The sequence below is a fragment of the Bombina bombina genome, chromosome 2 (assembly GCF_027579735.1).
Source record: "Bombina bombina isolate aBomBom1 chromosome 2, aBomBom1.pri, whole genome shotgun sequence".
In the NCBI taxonomy this organism is placed as follows: domain Eukaryota; kingdom Metazoa; phylum Chordata; class Amphibia; order Anura; family Bombinatoridae; genus Bombina; species Bombina bombina.
In genome coordinates this window covers 98,106,065-98,124,834 of record NC_069500.1, presented here as the reverse complement: position 1 = coordinate 98,124,834, position 18,770 = coordinate 98,106,065, and the positions used below count along the sequence as shown (strand labels likewise).

Below are 18,770 nucleotides of genomic sequence, written 5' to 3'. Positions count from 1 at the left end.
ATCAGTGATGACTAACATCATCAGAGGAGCAAAATAGCCACTGTTTAATAAAAGAAGCAAAGAGCATTTTCATTCTGGCACCAAATCATTCTGCAACCTGGCGGTCCATCCAAACTAAATGGTTTGGCTAATGGACATGGAGGTCAAAATTAACCTTTTAGGATTCAGACAGAGTATTTAGATGGGAAAAAATATAGAATTTCCTATTATCAAATCATTGCCTTGGTACCTTTTATTGAAACTTAAATGGACAGTAAATATCTTGAGATTTGCATATAAAATGTTTAGTTATGCATAATGAAACAATTTTGCAATATACTTCCATGATTTACTTTGCCCCCTTTTCATGTATTTTAGCTCTGAAAATTGGGAAATTTTTAGTACCTAAAACTTAAACTGCATCCTACTGACTTCTCAAGACTAAATCTGCATTATCCTTGGAGAAGGTGAGGGGAAGACCGATTGTCTCTGGAATTGGCTCCCTGTTTGAGCATCGCTCCAGTTGGGTGGATCATTGCTCCAACCCTTAGTCTTCCAGTTGCCCTCTTATCTTTTTACACCAAACATTTGGTGTCTAATTTGGATAAGATAGGATGGGATGAATATTGCTCCTGGCTTACCATTGATGTAGTGGGTCTATATTCAGCCATCCCACATAATTTGGGGATAACAGCTGTGGCTGACCAGCTAAAACATTCTAGTAACTACAGCCCTACTTTGAGGTTGTTTATCTGCAGGTCCCTTGAATTTTTATTGACACATACTTTTTTTCAATTCGAATGCGATTTTTACCTCCAGAGACGTGGGACCACCATGGGAGCAAAGTTTGCGCCAGCTTATGCCAATCTCTTCATGGGATGGTGGGAGCTGTCCCACGTCTTTGGAGAGGCCAATCCCTTCAAACATAACATCAAAATCTATAAACGGTATATTGATGGCCTCCTCTTCATTTGGAAGGGAACTAAAGAGGAGGATTTACTCTTTGTTAATCATCTAAATAATAATAATGTAGGCCTGCAATTCACTTATCAATTAGAGAAAAACAAGATTCCATACTTAGATATCACCTTAAGTGGTGAACCAGAGATAGGTAGGATTAGGAGTTCATTGTACAGAAAACCCATAATGTCAAATACAATTTTACATGCCAAGAGCGGCCACCCAAAACATACTGGGTTTGGAGTGGCCAAGGGGCTGTTCATGCGTATTAAGTGCAATTGTACAGAGACAACAGATTTTCTTATAGAAAGTGAAAAATTCAAAGAATCCTTACTACAGAGGGGTTATTCACTTAAGACTAAATAGAGCCCTTTTGAAAGTAACACATATGGAAAGAAGTTCCCTTTTCAGTGACCAAAGTACGGGCAGGCAGAACAGATTTGACCACAATAGACCAATTTTTTCAACTACCTTTAGTCCTCAGTTTGATGAGATATGTGGAATAATGAAAAAAACATTTACCCATTGTGACAGCGGAGGATAGCTTGAAGGAGTATGGTTCCAGTGGTTGCAACTTTGTATCTTGGAGGGGTTGCACCATTGGAAACATTCTGGCTCCTAGCTTGCTGTGGAAACCAAGTATTAATACAAGCAGTTGGTTAACTGTTAAGGGACACTACAGATGCGATTTCGGTAACTGTATAGCTTGCTCATACACGACGATAGGCTCTATCTTCCAATCGAAAAACACACAGAGGGTATACCATCATGACAGTTGTAGCACTTGTCGTAGTACATACACAGTTTTTCTTTCATGTAATTAGCAAGAGTCCATGAGCTAGTGACGTATGGGATATACATTCCTACCAGGAGGGGCAAAGTTTCCCAAACCTCAAAATGCCTATAAATACACCCCTCACCACACCCACAATTCAGTTTTACAAACTTTGCCTCCGATGGAGGTGGTGAAGTAAGTTTGTGCTAGATTCTACGTTGATATGCGCTCCGCAGCAAGTTGGAGCCCGGTTTTCCTCTCAGCGTGCAGTGAATGTCAGAGGGATGTAAGGAGAGTATTGCCTATTTGAATGCAGTGATCTCCTTCTAAGGGGTCTATTTCATAGGTTCTCTGTTATCGGTCGTAGAGATTCATCTCTTACCTCCCTTTTCAGATCGACGATATACTCTTATATATACCATTACCTCTACTGATTCTCGTTTCAGTACTGGTTTGGCTATCTACTATATGTAGATGAGTGTCCTGGGGTAAGTAAGTCTTATTTTCTGTGACACTCCTAGCTATGGTTGGGCACTTTTTTATAAAGTTCTAAATATATGTATTCAAACATTTATTTGCCTTGACTCAGAATGTTCAACTTTCCTTATTTTCAGACAGTCAGTTTCATATTTGGGATAATGCATTTTAATTTAACATTTTTTCTTACCTTAAAATTTGACTTTTTCCCTGTGGGCTGTTAGGCTCGCGGGGGCTGAAAATGCTTCATTTTATTGCGTCATTCTTGGCGCGGACTTTTTTGGCGCAAAAATTCTATTTCCGTTTCCGGCGTCATACGTGTCGCCGGAAGTTGCGTCATTTTTTGACGTTATTTTGCGCCAAAAATGTCGGCGTTCCGGATGTGGCGTCATTTTTGGCGCCAAAAAGCATTTAGTAGAATGTGGGCGTCTTATTTGGCGCGAAAAAATATGGGCGTCACTTTTGTCTCCACATTATTTAAGTCTCATTTTTTATTGCTTCTGGTTGCTAGAAGCTTGTTCTTTGGCATTTTTTCCCATTCCTGAAACTGTCATTTAAGGAATTTGATCAATTTTGCTTTATATATATATGTTGTTTTTTCTCTTACATATTGCAAGATGTCTCACGTTGCATCTGAGTCAGAAGATACTACAGGAAAATCGCTGTCAAGTGCTGAATCTACCAAAGCTAAGTGTATCTGCTGTAAACTTTTGGTAGCTATTCCTCCAGCTGTTGTTTGTATTGATTGTCATGACAAACTTGTTAAAGCAGATAATATTTCCTTTAGTAAAGTACCATTGCCTGTTGCAGTTCCTTCAACATCTAAGGTGCAGAATGTTCCTGATAATATAAGAGATTTTGTTTCTGAATCCATAAAGAAGGCTATGTCTGTTATTTCTCCTTCTAGTAAACGTAAAAAATCTTTTAAAACTTCTCTCCCTACAGATGAATTTTTAACTGAACATCATCATTCTGAATCTGATGATTCCTCTGGTTCAGAGGATTCTGTCTCAGAGGTTGATGCTGATAAATCTTCATATTTATTTAAAATGGAATTTATTCGTTCTTTACTTAAAGAAGTCCTAATTGCTTTAGAAATAGAGGATTCTGGTCCTCTTGATACTAAATCTAAACGTTTAAATAAGGTTTTTAAAACTCCTGTAGTTATTCCAGAAGTTTTTCCTGTCCCTGATGCTATTTCTGCAGTAATTTCCAAAGAATGGGATAATTTGGGTAATTCATTTACTCCTTCTAAACGTTTTAAGCAATTATATCCTGTGCCGTCTGACAGATTAGAATTTTGGGACAAGATCCCTAAAGTTGATGGGGCTATTTCTACCCTTGCTAAACGTACTACTATTCCTACGTCAGATGGTACTTCGTTTAAGGATCCTCTAGATAGGAAAATTGAGTCCTTTCTAAGAAAAGCTTATCTGTGTTCAGGTAATCTTCTTAGACCTGCTATATCTTTGGCTGATGTTGCTGCAGCTTCAACTTTTTGGTTGGAAACTTTAGCACAACAAGTAACACATCGTGATTCTCATGATATTATTATTCTTCTTCAACATGCTAATAATTTTATCTGTGATGCCATTTTTGATATTATCAGAGTTGATGTCAGGTTTATGTCTCTAGCTATTTTAGCTAGAAGAGCTTTATGGCTTAAAACTTGGAATGCTGATATGGCTTCTAAATCAACTTTACTTTCCATTTCTTTCCAGGCTAACAAATTATTTGGTTCTCAGTTGGATTCCATTATTTCAACTGTTACTGGTGGGAAAGGAACTTTTTTACCACAGGATAAAAAATCTAAAGGTAAAAACAGGGCTAATAATCGTTTTCGTTCCTTTCGTTTCAACAAAGAACAAAAGCCTGATCCTTCATCCTCAGGAGCAGTTTCAGTTTGGAGACCATCTCCAGTCTGGAATAAATCCAAGCCAGCTAGAAAGGCAAAGCCTGCTTCTAAGTCCACATGAAGGTGCGGCCCTCATTCCAGCTCAGCTGGTAGGGGGCAGGTTACGTTTTTTCAAGGAAATTTGGATCAATTCTGTTCACAATCTTTGGATTCAGAGCATTGTTTCAGAAGGGTACAGAATTTGTTTCAAGTTGAGACCTCCTGCAAAGAGATTTTTTCTTTCCCGCGTCCCAGTAAATCCAGTAAAAGCTCAAGCATTTCTGAAATGTGTTTCAGATCTAGAGTTGACTGGAGTAATTATGCCAGTTCCAGTTCCGGAACAGGGGATGGGGTTTTATTCAAATCTCTTCATTGTACCAAAGAAGGAGAATTCTTTCAGACCAGTTCTGGATCTAAAAATATTGAATCGTTATGTAAGGATACCAACGTTCAAGATGGTAACTGTAAGGACTATCTTACCTTTTGTTCAGCAAGGGAATTATATGTCCACAATAGATTTACAGGATGCATATCTGCATATTCCGATTCATCCAGATCATTATCAGTTCCTGAGATTCTCGTTTCTGGACAAGCATTACCAGTTTGTGGCTCTGCCGTTTGGCCTAGCTACAGCTCCAAGAATTTTTACAAAGGTTCTCGGTGCCCTGCTGTCTGTAATCAGAGAACAGGGTATTGTGGTATTTCCTTATTTGGACGATATCTTGGTACTTGCTCAGTCTTTACATTTAGCAGAATCTCATATGAATCGACTTGTGTTGTTTCTTCAAGATCATGGTTGGAGGATCAATTTACCAAAAAGTTCTTTGATTCCTCAGACAAGGGTAACCTTTCTGGGTTTCCAGATGGATTCAGTGTCCATGACTCTGTCTTTAACAGACAAGAGACGTCTAAAGTTGATTACAGCTTGTCGAAACCTTCAGTCACAATCATTCCCTTCGGTAGCCTTATGCATGGAAATTCTAGGTCTTATGACTGCTGCATCGGACGCGATCCCCTTTGCTCGTTTTCACATGCGACCTCTTCAGCTCTGTATGCTGAAGCAATGGTGCAAGGATTACACGAAGATATCTCAATTAATATCTTTAAAACCGATTGTTCGACACTCTCTAACATGGTGGACAGATCACCATCGTTTAATTCAGGGGGCTTCTTTTGTGCTTCCGACCTGGACTGTAATTTCAACAGATGCAAGTCTCACAGGTTGGGGAGCTGTGTGGGGATTTCTGACGGCACAAGGAGTTTGGGAATCTCAGGAGGTGAGATTACCGATCAATATTTTGGAACTCCGTGCAATTTTCAGAGCTCTTCAGTTTTGGCCTCTTCTGAAGAGAGAATCGTTCATTTGTTTTCAGACAGACAATGTCACAACTGTGGCATACATCAATCATCAAGGAGGGACTCACAGTCCTCTGGCTATGAAAGAAGTATCTCGAATTTTGGTTTGGGCGGAATCCAGCTCCTGTCTAATCTCTGCGGTTCATATCCCAGGTGTAGACAATTGGGAAGCGGATTATCTCAGTCGCCAAACGTTGCATCCGGGCGAATGGTCTCTTCACCCAGATGTATTTCTTCAGATTGTTCAAATGTGGGAACTTCCAGAAATAGATCTGATGGCGTCCCATCTAAACAAGAAACTTCCCAGGTATCTGTCCAGATCCCGGGATCCTCAGGCAGAGGCAGTGGATGCATTATCACTTCCTTGGAAGTATCATCCTGCATATATCTTTCCGCCTCTAGTTCTTCTTCCAAGAGTAATCTCCAAGATTCTGAAGGAATGCTCGTTTGTTCTGCTGGTAGCTCCGGCATGGCCTCACAGGTTTTGGTATGCGGATCTTGTCCGGATGGCCTCTTGCCAACCGTGGACTCTTCCGTTAAGACCAGACCTTCTGTCACAAGGTCCTTTTTTCCATCAGGATCTGAAATCCTTAAATTTAAAGGTATGGAGATTGAACGCTTGATTCTTGGTCAAAGAGGTTTCTCTGACTCTGTGATTAATACTATGTTACAGGCTCGTAAATCTGTATCTCGAGAGATATATTATAGAGTCTGGAAGACTTATATTTCTTGGTGTCTTTCTCATCATTTTTCCTGGCATTGTTTTAGAATACCGAGAATTTTACAGTTCCTTCAGGATGGTTTAGATAAGGGTTTGTCCGCAAGTTCTTTGAAAGGACAAATCTCTGCTCTTTCTGTTCTTTTTCACAGAAAGATTGCTATTCTTCCTGATATTCATTGTTTTGTACAAGCTTTGGTTCGTATAAAACCTGTCATTAAGTCAATTTCTCCTCCTTGGAGTTTGAATTTGGTTCTGGGAGCTCTTCAAGCTCATCCGTTTGAACTATGCATTCATTGGACATTAAATTACTTTCTTGGAAAGTTTTGTTCCTTTTGGCCATCTCTTCTGCCAGAAGAGTTTCTGAATTATCTGCTCTTTCTTGTGAGTCTCCTTTTCTGATTTTTCATCAGGATAAGGCGGTGTTGCAAACTTCTTTTGAATTTTTACCTAAAGTTGTGAATTCCAACAACATTAGTAGAGAAATTGTGGTTCCTTCATTATGTCCTAATCCTAAGAATTCTAAGGAGAAATCGTTGCATTCTTTGGATGTTGTTAGAGCTTTGAAATATTATGTTGAAGCTACGAAATCTTTTCGTAAGACTTCTAGTCTATTTGTTATCTTTTCTGGTTCTAGAAAAGGCCAGAAAGCTTCTGCCATTTCTTTGGCATCTTGGTTGAAATCTTTAATTCATCTTGCCTATGTTGAGTCGGGTAAAACTCCGCCTCAGAGAATTACAGCTCATTCTACTAGGTCAGTTTCTACTTCCTGGGCGTTTCGGAATGAAGCTTCGGTTGACCAGATCTGCAAAGCAGCAACTTGGTCCTCTTTGCATACTTTTACTAAATTCTACCATTTTGATGTATTTTCTTCTTCTGAAGCAGTTTTTGGTAGAAAAGTACTTCAGGCAGCGGTTTCAGTTTGAATCTTCTGCTTATGATTTTCGTTAAACTTTATTTTGGGTGTGGATTATTTTCAGCAGGAATTGGCTGTCTTTATTTTATCCCTCCCTCTCTAGTGACTCTTGTGTGGAAAGATCCACTTCTTGGGTAGTCATTATCCCATACGTCACTAGCTCATGGATTCTTGCTAATTACATGAAAGAAAACATAATTTATGTAAGAACTTACCTGATAAATTCATTTCTTTCATATTAGCAAGAGTCCATGAGGCCCGCCCTTTTTTTGTGGTGGTTATGATTTTGTATAAAGCACAATTATTCCAATTCCTTATTTTATATGCTTTCGCACTTTTTTATCACCCCACTTCTTGGCTATTCGTTAAACTGAATTGTGGGTGTGGTGAGGGGTGTATTTATAGGCATTTTGAGGTTTGGGAAACTTTGCCCCTCCTGGTAGGAATGTATATCCCATACGTCACTAGCTCATGGACTCTTGCTAATATGAAAGAAATGAATTTATCAGGTAAGTTCTTACATAAATTATGTTATTTGATTGAATTCTCACAGTGTGAGTTACAATGTACAGGTTGTACCACAAGGGAAGCTAGGACCCGTATTAGGGAACATCTTAATGATATTAAGAACAATATCGAATGCTCTGACCTAGCAAGACATTTTATTCACTGTCTTAAACAAAATGTTTCCTCACTAAGTTGACAAGTAATAGAGATTGTTCGTCCCAAGCCTAGGGGAGGTGATAGGATTAAGCCGCTTCTTTACAGAGAGAACAAAAAAGAAAGAGAAGAGCGCAAAAGCCACTCTAAGAGTAAACGTATTTAATGGTGGGCAATAAAATATAAACGTACAAGACATTAAAATCAAGTAGTCACAAAAGTAATATCTCCACAGTGTCTTCGACATCCCATAAATCAGATAGAGTCTTGGTCCGCTTCTTGTTATAACCATGCTAGCAAGCTGTACAAACACCAATCACTATCCAGGGGAGCGGCTGTCCAAGAGGTATATGTAGCTGGGGCAGCTGTAGAAAATAAAAGAAGCCAAAAAGCACAAAATTTCACCCGGTTTCTATTGAATGCGCAAACAGGTCGATTAAAATCTAAAACATTACAGCACGCTCAACTAGATGTGTCTATATGTGTTCAGTGATCGCTAAACTTGGCATCCCTGATGTTTTTTTATAACTACATTTCCCATGACAATTAAAGGGACAGTCTACAATAGAATTTTTATTGTTTTAAAAGATAATCCCTTTATTACCCATTCCCCAGTTTTGCACATCCAACACAGTTATATTAATATACTTTTTTACCTCTGTGATTACCTTGTATCTAAGCATCTTCTGAAAGCCCCCTGATCACATGACTTTTTATTTATTATCTATTGACTTGCATTTAGTACAGTGTAGGATAAGCCGATGCTCTAGTGTCAGTCACCCTCCTCTATTACTTGTAGCTGTTGTCAAGAGTTGATAGACATTATTGCGGCATTACGATAACTATCTCTGAATTATATCTATTGGCCGAATATCAGCCAATCCGGAGCAATTTCTTTCAGCCAATCAGAAGCGGCCACGTATTATACATTGTCAGCGCTCTGGATTTTAAAACGAGCCCACAGCACGTAACATTATGCCTCTTGAGAAAGTCTGTTCGTAAACAGCAGAAACGCGTTGAGGAGCTCGGATATCCCAGGTCCCTCACAGGTAATACCGGTACCTACTGACCCCAGCTAGATATACCTCTTGGACAGCCGCTCCCCTGGATAGTGATTGGCGTTTGTACAGCTTGCTAGCACGGTTATAACAAGAAGCGAACCAAGACTATCTGATTTATGGGATGTCGAGGACACTGTGGTGATATTACTTTTGTGACTACTTGATTTTAATGTCTTGTACGTTTGAATTTTATTGCGCTTTTATTGCTCACCATTAAATACATTTACTTTTAGAGTGACTTTTGCGCTCTTCTCTTTCTTTTTTGTGGTTTCAGTCTTTCTGGGAGGTGTATCACAGCTCTCCCCAATTTAATTGAGCAGCAGCCACAGCCCTTTTCATTTAAGGCTTTACTACTTGGATTTACCTTCTTCAATTATTAGAAAGGGCACAATTCCTATGACTTTGGGATTTCTGACCTAACAAAGGACTTCACCCTATACAGGTGTGATAGCATTGTATTCCTTTTTAGTCAATAATTGTGGAATTTTTATACACCACCCAATGACCAGTACTATTGGTTCCAGTACCTTTTGTTATAGTACTTCTATAGCTATCCTGCCTACTTTTAATGGTTTGTATGCAGTATTTTATGATTACATGATTGTTTTTATTATTTATTTGCATTTACTATTTAGATTTCTAAGTGACTTTGTGGATTTGATTGTATTTTTTTTTATAAGCATTATACATTTTAATGAGGCCTTTTGGATCTTTCAGCTCCAAACTAGGAGGCCATTGGGTTTAAACATAAAGGGAGATGTTATTAATTTTGGGCAGCGATTGTAATCCCCTCTGGTTTTAATACGTTTTCCCCCTAGCTTGGTCCATTCATCCCTCCCTAGTTAAATGATATGTTTAGTATATTTCTAGTCTATTTTACAGACTGTAATTAATTTTATCGCAATGGGTTAATATAGCCCATCCTTTCCAACTTTCTAATCGAAGAAAAGCCAATGGCATACAGCCTGCACTTTACTTAAAGGGACATGAAACCCAAAAATTTGTTTTCATGATTCAGATAGAGAATACATATTTAAACAACTTTCTAATTTACTTCTATTATCTAATCTGTTTCATTCTTTTGGTATCATTTGTTGAAGGAGCAGCATCGCATTAATGGTTTCAAACTGAACAAACAATCGCAATCGATATACATATATGTTGGCCACCAATCAACAGCTAGAACCTAGGTTCTCTGCTGCTCCTGAGCTTGCCTAGATAAACCTTTCCGCAAAGGATAACAAGAGAAGGAAGCAAATTAAATAATAGAAGTAAGCTGGAAAGTTGTTTAAATTTGTATTCTCTATTGGAATCATGAAAGAAAAATTTTGGGTTTCATGTCCCTTTAATTGGTTTACAGCCTATTTAAATGATCTTGAGGGCCAAAATGCACTAGACAATACCTGTGCATGCTGTTGTTGTTTTTATTTTTTTGAATCTCTCCTTGAGTTTCCAGTATTAAATTGTTCTATTTATGCTTTGAATGACTCGCTGGTTCTTTGGGAATTTCTGTAACTCTGCAACAGAACTGTCCCTAATTGGCTTTATCAGGTAACAACTGTAAAACAATGAACCCTATACTAACATTATAGTCAGAGCTAGCCTTGTTGTCTGCAGACTAAATACTAGACTGGCTCTTCCAAATAGGGCAAACTGTGGGTGGAGTTTGGCTACTGATAATAATTGCAGTAAAAAGGGTGTTAAATTGTTTTAAAAAAATTAAAACTTGATTGGTTATTTAGAAATACAACAGAAACGTCTTGCAATAATTACAAGGTGCTTACTGTCCTTTTTAAAGGGATATTAAACCCATTTTGTTTTCTTTTGTGATTCAAGGAGGTCATACAATTTTAAATAAAACGTTTCCAATTTGCTTTTATCAAATTTCCTCTCACAGTTTTCTTTGTTGAACAGCTTGCCTTGGTATGTAGTGTGCATGTGTCTCGGACACTATATGGTAGCAAACCCTGTTGCCATCTAGTGCTCTTGCAAATGTAAAACAAAGCATTCTTGCTAAACTGCTCCCATATGGTGCTTCACACACGTGCATGCTCCTGAGCCTAGCTACCCTTTCAAACTAGGATAATAAGAGAATGAAGTCCATTTGATAATAGTACATTGGAAATGTTTTTAAAATTTTACACACGACCTATGAGAGCATAGTGAGGTAGACCTAAGGAGCGTCACTGTATGTTTCTAACAGTATTACACATATCTAGGAACATGCACGATTCTTAACCTACCTCAGTATGCTTTCATGTAAAGGATTTAAGTTTCAACAAAGGATTCCAATAGAAATGTGATAATAGAAGTAACGCTTGTACACTCTATCTAAATCATAAAAAAATCGTTTTGACTACCATAACAGCTTTAATATACGCTTTTTGATTGCATGATGTTGTGTAGTTTTTGTATTGAAACAAACTTTATAGAATTACTTTATTTTCCTTCAATAAAAACTGAATCCCTGTTCTTCTCTGAATGATTTTGACCGGGGATTTTTTTTTTTTTTAGCTCTTTCTAGTATTTGATAGTAAGTATCAGCAGGGATGTGATTTAGGCATTACCCGTTGAACTTTCATGTTTACGCTCAGCTGTGATTGACAGACCTATCCACTGACTACCCTGAGTTGCTAGCCTTTCGTTCCTGTTCATAGCATTTGCTGACTACCCTGAGTTGCTAGCCTGTCGTTCCTGTTCATAGCATTTGTAAACTACATTTTATTCATTAATGTATATCTTTAAAGGGACATTGAACCCAATTTTTTTCTTTCGTGATTCAGATAGAGCATGCAATTTTAAGCAACTTTCTAATTTACTCCTATTATCAATTTTTCTTTGTTCTCATGCTTTCTTTATTTGAAAAAGAAGGCATCTAAGCTATTTTTTTGGTTCAGAACCATGGAGAGCACTTGTTTATTAGTAGGTGAATTTACCCACCAATCAGCAAGAACAACACAGTGTGTTCACCAAATATAGGCCGGCATCTAAACTTACATTCTTGCATTTCAAATAAAGATACCAAGAGAATGAAAAGAATTTGCTAATAGGAGTAACTTAGAAAGTTGCTTAAAATTGCATGCTCTATCTGAATCACGATAGAAACAATTTGGGTTCAGTGTCCCTTTAATTAGAATTCATGACATTATGATGTTATTCCAGTATAATTTACAATCATGTCTGCATGAATTGTAGTTAACAAAAACATAATTTTAGTTAATTGCCCATTATACAGAATTAAAGGACTTAATGCCTGTTGGATTTATTTGCAGGTGTGATGGAAAATCTGGGACTCGGTCCAGAGGTGCTGCTTAAAGAGAACCCGAGACTCATATATGCAAGACTGACAGGATATGGTCAATCAGGGAAATACGCCAAATCAGCCGGACATGACATTAATTATGTCAGCTTAACAGGTAAAAGCTAAGGATTCATGATAAACCTGTGTGTTTTATTTTTTCTAATTTTTCTTACTGTGCTTTTGTAATATTAAATGGACATAATACCCATATGCTAAAACACTTGAACGTAATGCAGCATAGCTGTTAAACCTGAAAAGAAAATACACAACATTTCTACATAAAAAAGGAAGGTATTTTACCTCAAAATTTCATCAGCTCACAATAATAAGTTCTCTGTGATCAGCTATACTTTAGGTACTGTAAGCTGCATGTTGAAAAAAAACAAAGAAACAATAGCCAATCAGCAGTGCTGAGGTCATGCTTTGCTTTACTGTGATCTCTGCCAGCACCTATAAACCACACACATATATATATATATATATATATATATATATATATATATATATATATATATATATATAAACATACACTAGGGCTGGGCGATATGGGAAAAAATGAATATCGCGATTTTAGGCATGAAATATCGCGATTGCGATTTAATCGCAATTTAAAAAACAAACAAACTGTTAAACATACATTTCTCAATAAAAATGCATTAAAGGGACAGTCTAGTCCAAAATAAACTTTCATGATTCAGATAGGGCATGCAATTTTAAACAATTTTCCAATTTACTTTTATCACCAATTTTGCTTTGTTCTCTTGGTATTCTTAGTTGAAAGCTTAACCTAGAAGGTTCATATGCTAATTTCTTAGACCTTGAAGGCCACCTCTTTTCAGAATGCATTTTAACATTTTAACATTTTTCACAACTATAGGGTGTTAGTTCATGTGTTTCATATAGATAACACTGTGCTCATGCACGTGAAGTTACCTAGGAGCCAGCACTGGTTGGCTAAACTGCAAGTCTGTCAAAATAACTGAAATAAAGGGGCAGTTTGCAGAGGCCTAGATACAAGATAATCATAGAGGTAAAAAGTATATAAATATAACTGTGTTGGTTATGCAAAACTGGGGATCTCAATCTAACAGAGCACCTTTGGGATGTGGTGGAAAGGGAGATTTGCATCATGGATGTGCAGCCGACAACTATGCAGCAACTGCGAGATGCTATCATGTCAATTTGGACCAAAATCTCTGATGAATGTTTCCAACACCTTGTTGAATCTATGTCACGAAGTTCTGAAGGCAAAAGGTGGTCCAACCCGGTACTAGCAAGGTGTACCTATTAAAGTGGCCGGTGAGGGTGTATATGTGTATGTGGGTATATATATAAAAACCTCCTTTTTCTGTAGTATAGCTGCCCCCTCCCTCTCCCGTTATTTTATTTTTGCTGCAGAGTAGGGCCCTCCCCCCTCCGCTGCTGGACTGACCACCTGTCTTCCGGGTTCACTCCCACACCTCCTGCCGGCAACAGCAGATGATCGTTACAGATGGTGACGCACAGAGTGCCCTCATTTGGAACCGGAGTAACAATTGTGCTCTGGTTCCATATGTGGCAGATGCCTGGAGCTTAGGAACTCCAGCTCTTGGCTGTAACTTAACAGCCGAGACTGTTGGAGCTTCCTGAAGCTAAGACGTATACATACGGTATGATAGGCAGGGATTGGGTCAAGGTTTAAATTTTAGAACAATAACTTTCTATTATTTTTCCAGTTATATCAGAAAATTACTGATTTAGTTAAGTACCATTAGAAATACATAGACAATCAGGAAATTATTGTGAGATGAACTATTTCCAGTTTAATAGGTTAATCATTCATATTTGATCAACTCTTCAGATGTACTTTATTGGAAGGAGAAGAATAATCATTGCCTTAATAATAACAATTTAAATAGTTTTATTTAACTTAAGAAAAATTATAATTTTTTTTAAAGAGCAATTTAAATACTTTTCTTAAAGTGAATGTAAATTTTGATGCTAAAGTGCCCTTTTTTAAAAAATTTGATTAAAAACAGGGGCACTTTAATTCATCAAAATTTACATTTTACTCGTGCTGGGAAAAAAAACCCCTTACCTTTTAATCTTGACAGCTACCTCCACCCGTCGCAAAGCTTCTTCCTGGGTCTAAAATGATGAATCTGGCTTCCTGCAATCACGGGGGTGGGGGGGAAGCCGTGATTGGAGGATGGCCTATCCATCATTTCTGACATCAGAAATGGCTTGTGACGACCGTAGGAAGCTGCAGCTGCTGTCAAGTTTAAAAGGTAAGTATTTCTTCACAACAAGTGACTTGTAAATTTTGATGAATTAAAGTGCCCCTCTTTTTAATCGAATTTTTAAAAACCAGGCACTTTAGCATCAAAATTTACGTTCACTTTAAACTAAAACAATAACATTATTAGTTTCACTTTCATTTTTACTGCTTTGCCCTCTCTTCTCACACTTAGGTTCTTGTGCAGATCTGTTCCACTACAAATAATCTTCTATGCATTAAGCTTTTGAAACTTAGTAAGGGATTGATACAGTGTACATAGAATTGCAGGGGAACAATGATATAAAAGGCACAGTAAAGTCAAATTAAACTTTCATCATGCAGTTAAAAATAGAACTTTCCAATGTATGTCTGTTATCTAATTTGCTTCTTTCACTTGGAATCCTTTTTGAAAAGCATGCCTAGGTAAGCTCAGGAGAAGTAATGCACTATTGGGAGCTAGCTGTTGATAGGTTAATGCATATATATTCCTCTTGTCATTGGCTCACCCAGTGTGTTCAGCTAGCTCCCAGTAGTGCATTGGTGCTTGTTTAGCTAAGAATGTCAAGAGGATGAAGGAAATTTGATAACAGAAGTAAAAAATGTTGTTTAAAACTGTCTGTTGTTTAAAACTGTATGCTGTATCTGAATCATGAAAGAAAAAAGTTGGGTTTATATCCCTTTAACCACTTAACGACTTGGAAATACCACAGGTCTGCCGGTCGTTAAAGGGGTTAAGGTCTATAACCTCTGGGAGAGCGTGACGTGAATGGATTAACGGAATTCTTATTTCAGGATGAATAACTTTAGGATTATAATGTGGCTTAATTAGAAAACTATCTTTATATAGATTTTTCCTCAAAAAGCATTTGATTAAAAAAAAAAAAATCCCATTGATTTTTATCCACCCTGTGTTTTACTTCTTTATATATTTGGGAATTTGACAAAAGTTTCTATAAGTTTTGTAATTCTGGTATGAACAGTTTACATTTTTAAAATGTAAAAGTGCTTATTAGGCTTTTACTTTTGGGTGCCTAATTATGTACGGAAATGCTTGAATGATTAAAGGGTCATGAAAATATTTGACATTGTAATATAAAATGTTTTAATAATATGAAGTAAAAACAATTCCGCAATGTACAGTCGTTGTTGAATTTCCCATTTTGCTTGTGGGTTTATCAATTGTGAGAACTGGGCATGCAGTTGTGAGACTTCATAAACCATCCCTTCCTACATACATGTCCCTAAGGATCCACAGAGATAAGATACTGTAAAACAGTGCACATTTTGCCAATAAAATGACAGAGGCAAGTTTTGTCAACAAGTCAAACGTAGCACTTCCAAATGAGGCAAGTTAAATGGACATTAACCCCTTAATGACCAATGACAGCATTATTCTGTCGTGGAACAATTGAGCAAACTGAAGCTGTGTCCTTAAGGGGTTAAACACCTATTGTTTTTATGTAAAACATATGCTTTGTTTATCCCAAACTCAATATAAAGTCCCAAAATGAAGAATTTATAGCCTAGGTTTTCAAAATGCTTCAAATAGCCTAAAGCAGCTATTTGATTTACAGCATTAACAAGGATTTTGACATCCCAGGGAGTGTGGGGCAAAGGGCAATTTTTGCACAAAAGCTAGAGGTGTTTAGTGTTCTTGAAACTGGTATATTGATTTATTGCTAGACTACAAAAGGTTTATAATCTAAAGGTGTGTTATATTCCCTTAAGTACAGAAATTAAAAGTTAATATAGCTTTTATGCATGAAACGCAGTATGTTTGTGGCATCTCTTATACAGACTAGGAAGCTTTGGTATTCTTTACACTAAGCCAAGCCAATTAATGTACATAGAGAGAGATGCAGCAGATAGGAAACTCTGTGTAAGAAATCCAGATAAGGAGCTTTGAATCGCTGGCTTCTCTATGCTCTTGCTGGCTCCTAAAGGATAAATAGGAAAATATCCCTAGCAGGGATGCTTATGATGGATGCAGAGGAGACTGCTTGGAATTCCATCAAGGGTTGAGTGACAGTCCTCAAGATTAGATATTATGAGTGAGCTTATTAGAAACTTAATTGTGTCTTATTTTAGCAACTGACATTCTTTGGAGATATTTTTTATGTGAATAGATGCAGGATTTAGCCAAGGACTGAATGTGAGTGGCAAAGTTCTGAGTTGTATATGTAACCCACAGGTAGGGGGCATGATGGCTTAAAATGTTAAAAGTGACATTAATCTAGACTTGAGGGTGGGCATAGTGGGTGAAATGGGGAAGAGAAAGAGCTAAGATTTTTAACTAAAATAATAAAAGGTCAATAAAGAATAGAGATTTTAAAACTAGCTGGTGGCATGAAAATGCAAAGAAGGGGATAGCTGTGAAGGGGTAGTTTTGGGTGTATGCTTTTTAAAGGGACATGTGCAGGAACTGTTAGAGTTTTTACTTTGCAGCGCGACTCCACCACAGACTGTTCTCATCAAACAGCATTGTGCTCTGGCTGCACTGTATAAGTTTTCCTTAACACATTGCTACCAGAACGAAGAAACATTTGCAGAAAATAGTCAAATACGGAGAAGTTCTGCAAAGCAACAGCACATTGATTGTTGACTGTCTCTCAGGAATTTTTCGCTTATTATGGCCCTTTTAAATATAGGATAAAGACAAATTTTTTACTCATCCTCTGCATTTTTTTAATTTTCTGCGACTAGTGAACATTTGTAGCCCTACTAATGTCATTTTATTAACTAATTTAACACAGTTTGTGTTACTAATATATATGTATGATATATATATGTATAACATTAAAGTGACCTAAAGCTGCTGTTGCTTGTTTATATCTATATGCTTAAACACATGCTTTTAGCTTTAGACTGACAGTGCACTACTGGTTTACTTATTGATGTGTTTTATATCCCTTTAATCTTCAAAAATAAAAACGTTTTATACCAGAGTCTTACAAACATTCAAAGACCAAATACTTAGTCTTTCAATTAAAAAACATGTTTATTTAGCAACACGATTAACATGCAGTACCTCAAAGTTGATAACAACTCCCTATAACCTGTGGGAGGTGATCATCTACATTCACAGGTTAGTGGACGATGGGACTATTTTTATTTTAAGTTATTTGTAGCATGCCAACAGATTCTGCAGCTCTATAAACATGCAAGGTGACAATTATGGGAGACAAAGGGATAGAGGACCCTGCAAAGAGTTGCACTATTGTAAATTAGCTCTTATGAAGGTGATCTACAAAACAGCTGGGCTTGTAGGCTTACATGCTAAGGGGGTTCAAGAGGATGACGAAAGGAGGAGAAGAAATAAGATAAGAAATGTAAGTGTATATTGTATGCATCCCTGACCAGTAGAGTCTTTAAGGAGCACTTGAAAGTTTGAAAACTAGGGGAGAGTCTTCTGGAGCGAGGCAGAGAGTTCCACAAGATAGGGGCCAATCTAGAAAAGTCTTGTAGACGGGAATGTGAGGAGGTAACGAGAGAAGGAGGTCATGAGCAGAGCAAAGGGAACGGGAGGGAAAGTATCTGGAGATGAGGTCGCAGATATAGGGGAGCAGTGTTATTCAATGCCTTAAGAGTCAGGATTTTGTGTTTTATTCTGGAAGTTAGAGTAAGCCAGTTAAGGGATTGGCAGAGAGGTGCACCAGATGAGGAGCGACGTGTAAGGAAGGTCAGCCTGACAAAGGCGTTTCTTATGGATTGTAAGGGAGATAGACAGCAGCTAGGGAAGCTGGAGAAGATGGAGTTGCAATAGTCAAGGCTGGAAATCATGAGAAAGTGGATTAAAGTCTTAGTTGTGTCTTTTGTGAGGAAGTGGTGAATGTTTTTAAGGTGGAAGCGGCAGAAATTAGCCAATGACTGGGTGTTGGGAATGAAAGAGAGATCTGAGTCAAGTGTGACCCCAAGACATCGGGCATGTAAGGTTGGGGTAATGATGTTCTTATCAATGGTTATAGAATGTTGGGTATTAGAGATTTTGGAAGAGGGGTGGGAATAATGAGCTCAGTTTTGGAGAGATTTAGCTTAAGGTAGTGAGAGGACACCCAGGATGAAATATTAGAAAGACATTTAGTGACATGAGTTAGTAAGGGAGGGAAAAGGTCTAGTGCAGAGAGTTAGATTTGGGTATCATCAGCAAACAAATGATATTGAAACCCATGGGATTTTATACAAGATCCTAAGGATGATGTATAAATTGAGAAGAGAAGAGGACCAATGACAGAGCCGTGTGGTACCCCAACAGCAAGGGGTAAAGGGTCAGAGGATGTGCCAGAGAAGGCTACAATAAAAGTCTGGTTAGACAAATAGGAGGAGAACCACGAGAGGGCTGTGTCACAAATGTTGACGGTTTGGAGCAAGAGCGGGTGTTAACAGTGTCAGAGACAGATCGAGAAGGATTAACAGAGA

At 37.7% G+C, this 18,770-nt stretch overlaps 1 protein-coding gene across 4 annotated transcripts in view; it reads left to right on the top strand.

Annotated features, from left to right (window-relative positions):
- AMACR (alpha-methylacyl-CoA racemase) overlaps window positions 1–18,770 on the top strand; it is a 204,943-nt gene that overhangs the window by 46,238 nt on the left and 139,935 nt on the right. For all 4 annotated transcript variants that reach the window (XM_053701190.1, XM_053701188.1, XM_053701189.1 and 1 more), the window contains one exon: window positions 12,069–12,212. In XM_053701190.1, the coding sequence (XP_053557165.1) occupies window positions 12,069–12,212 (144 nt within the window). The remainder of the gene's footprint in view (window positions 1–12,068; window positions 12,213–18,770) is intronic.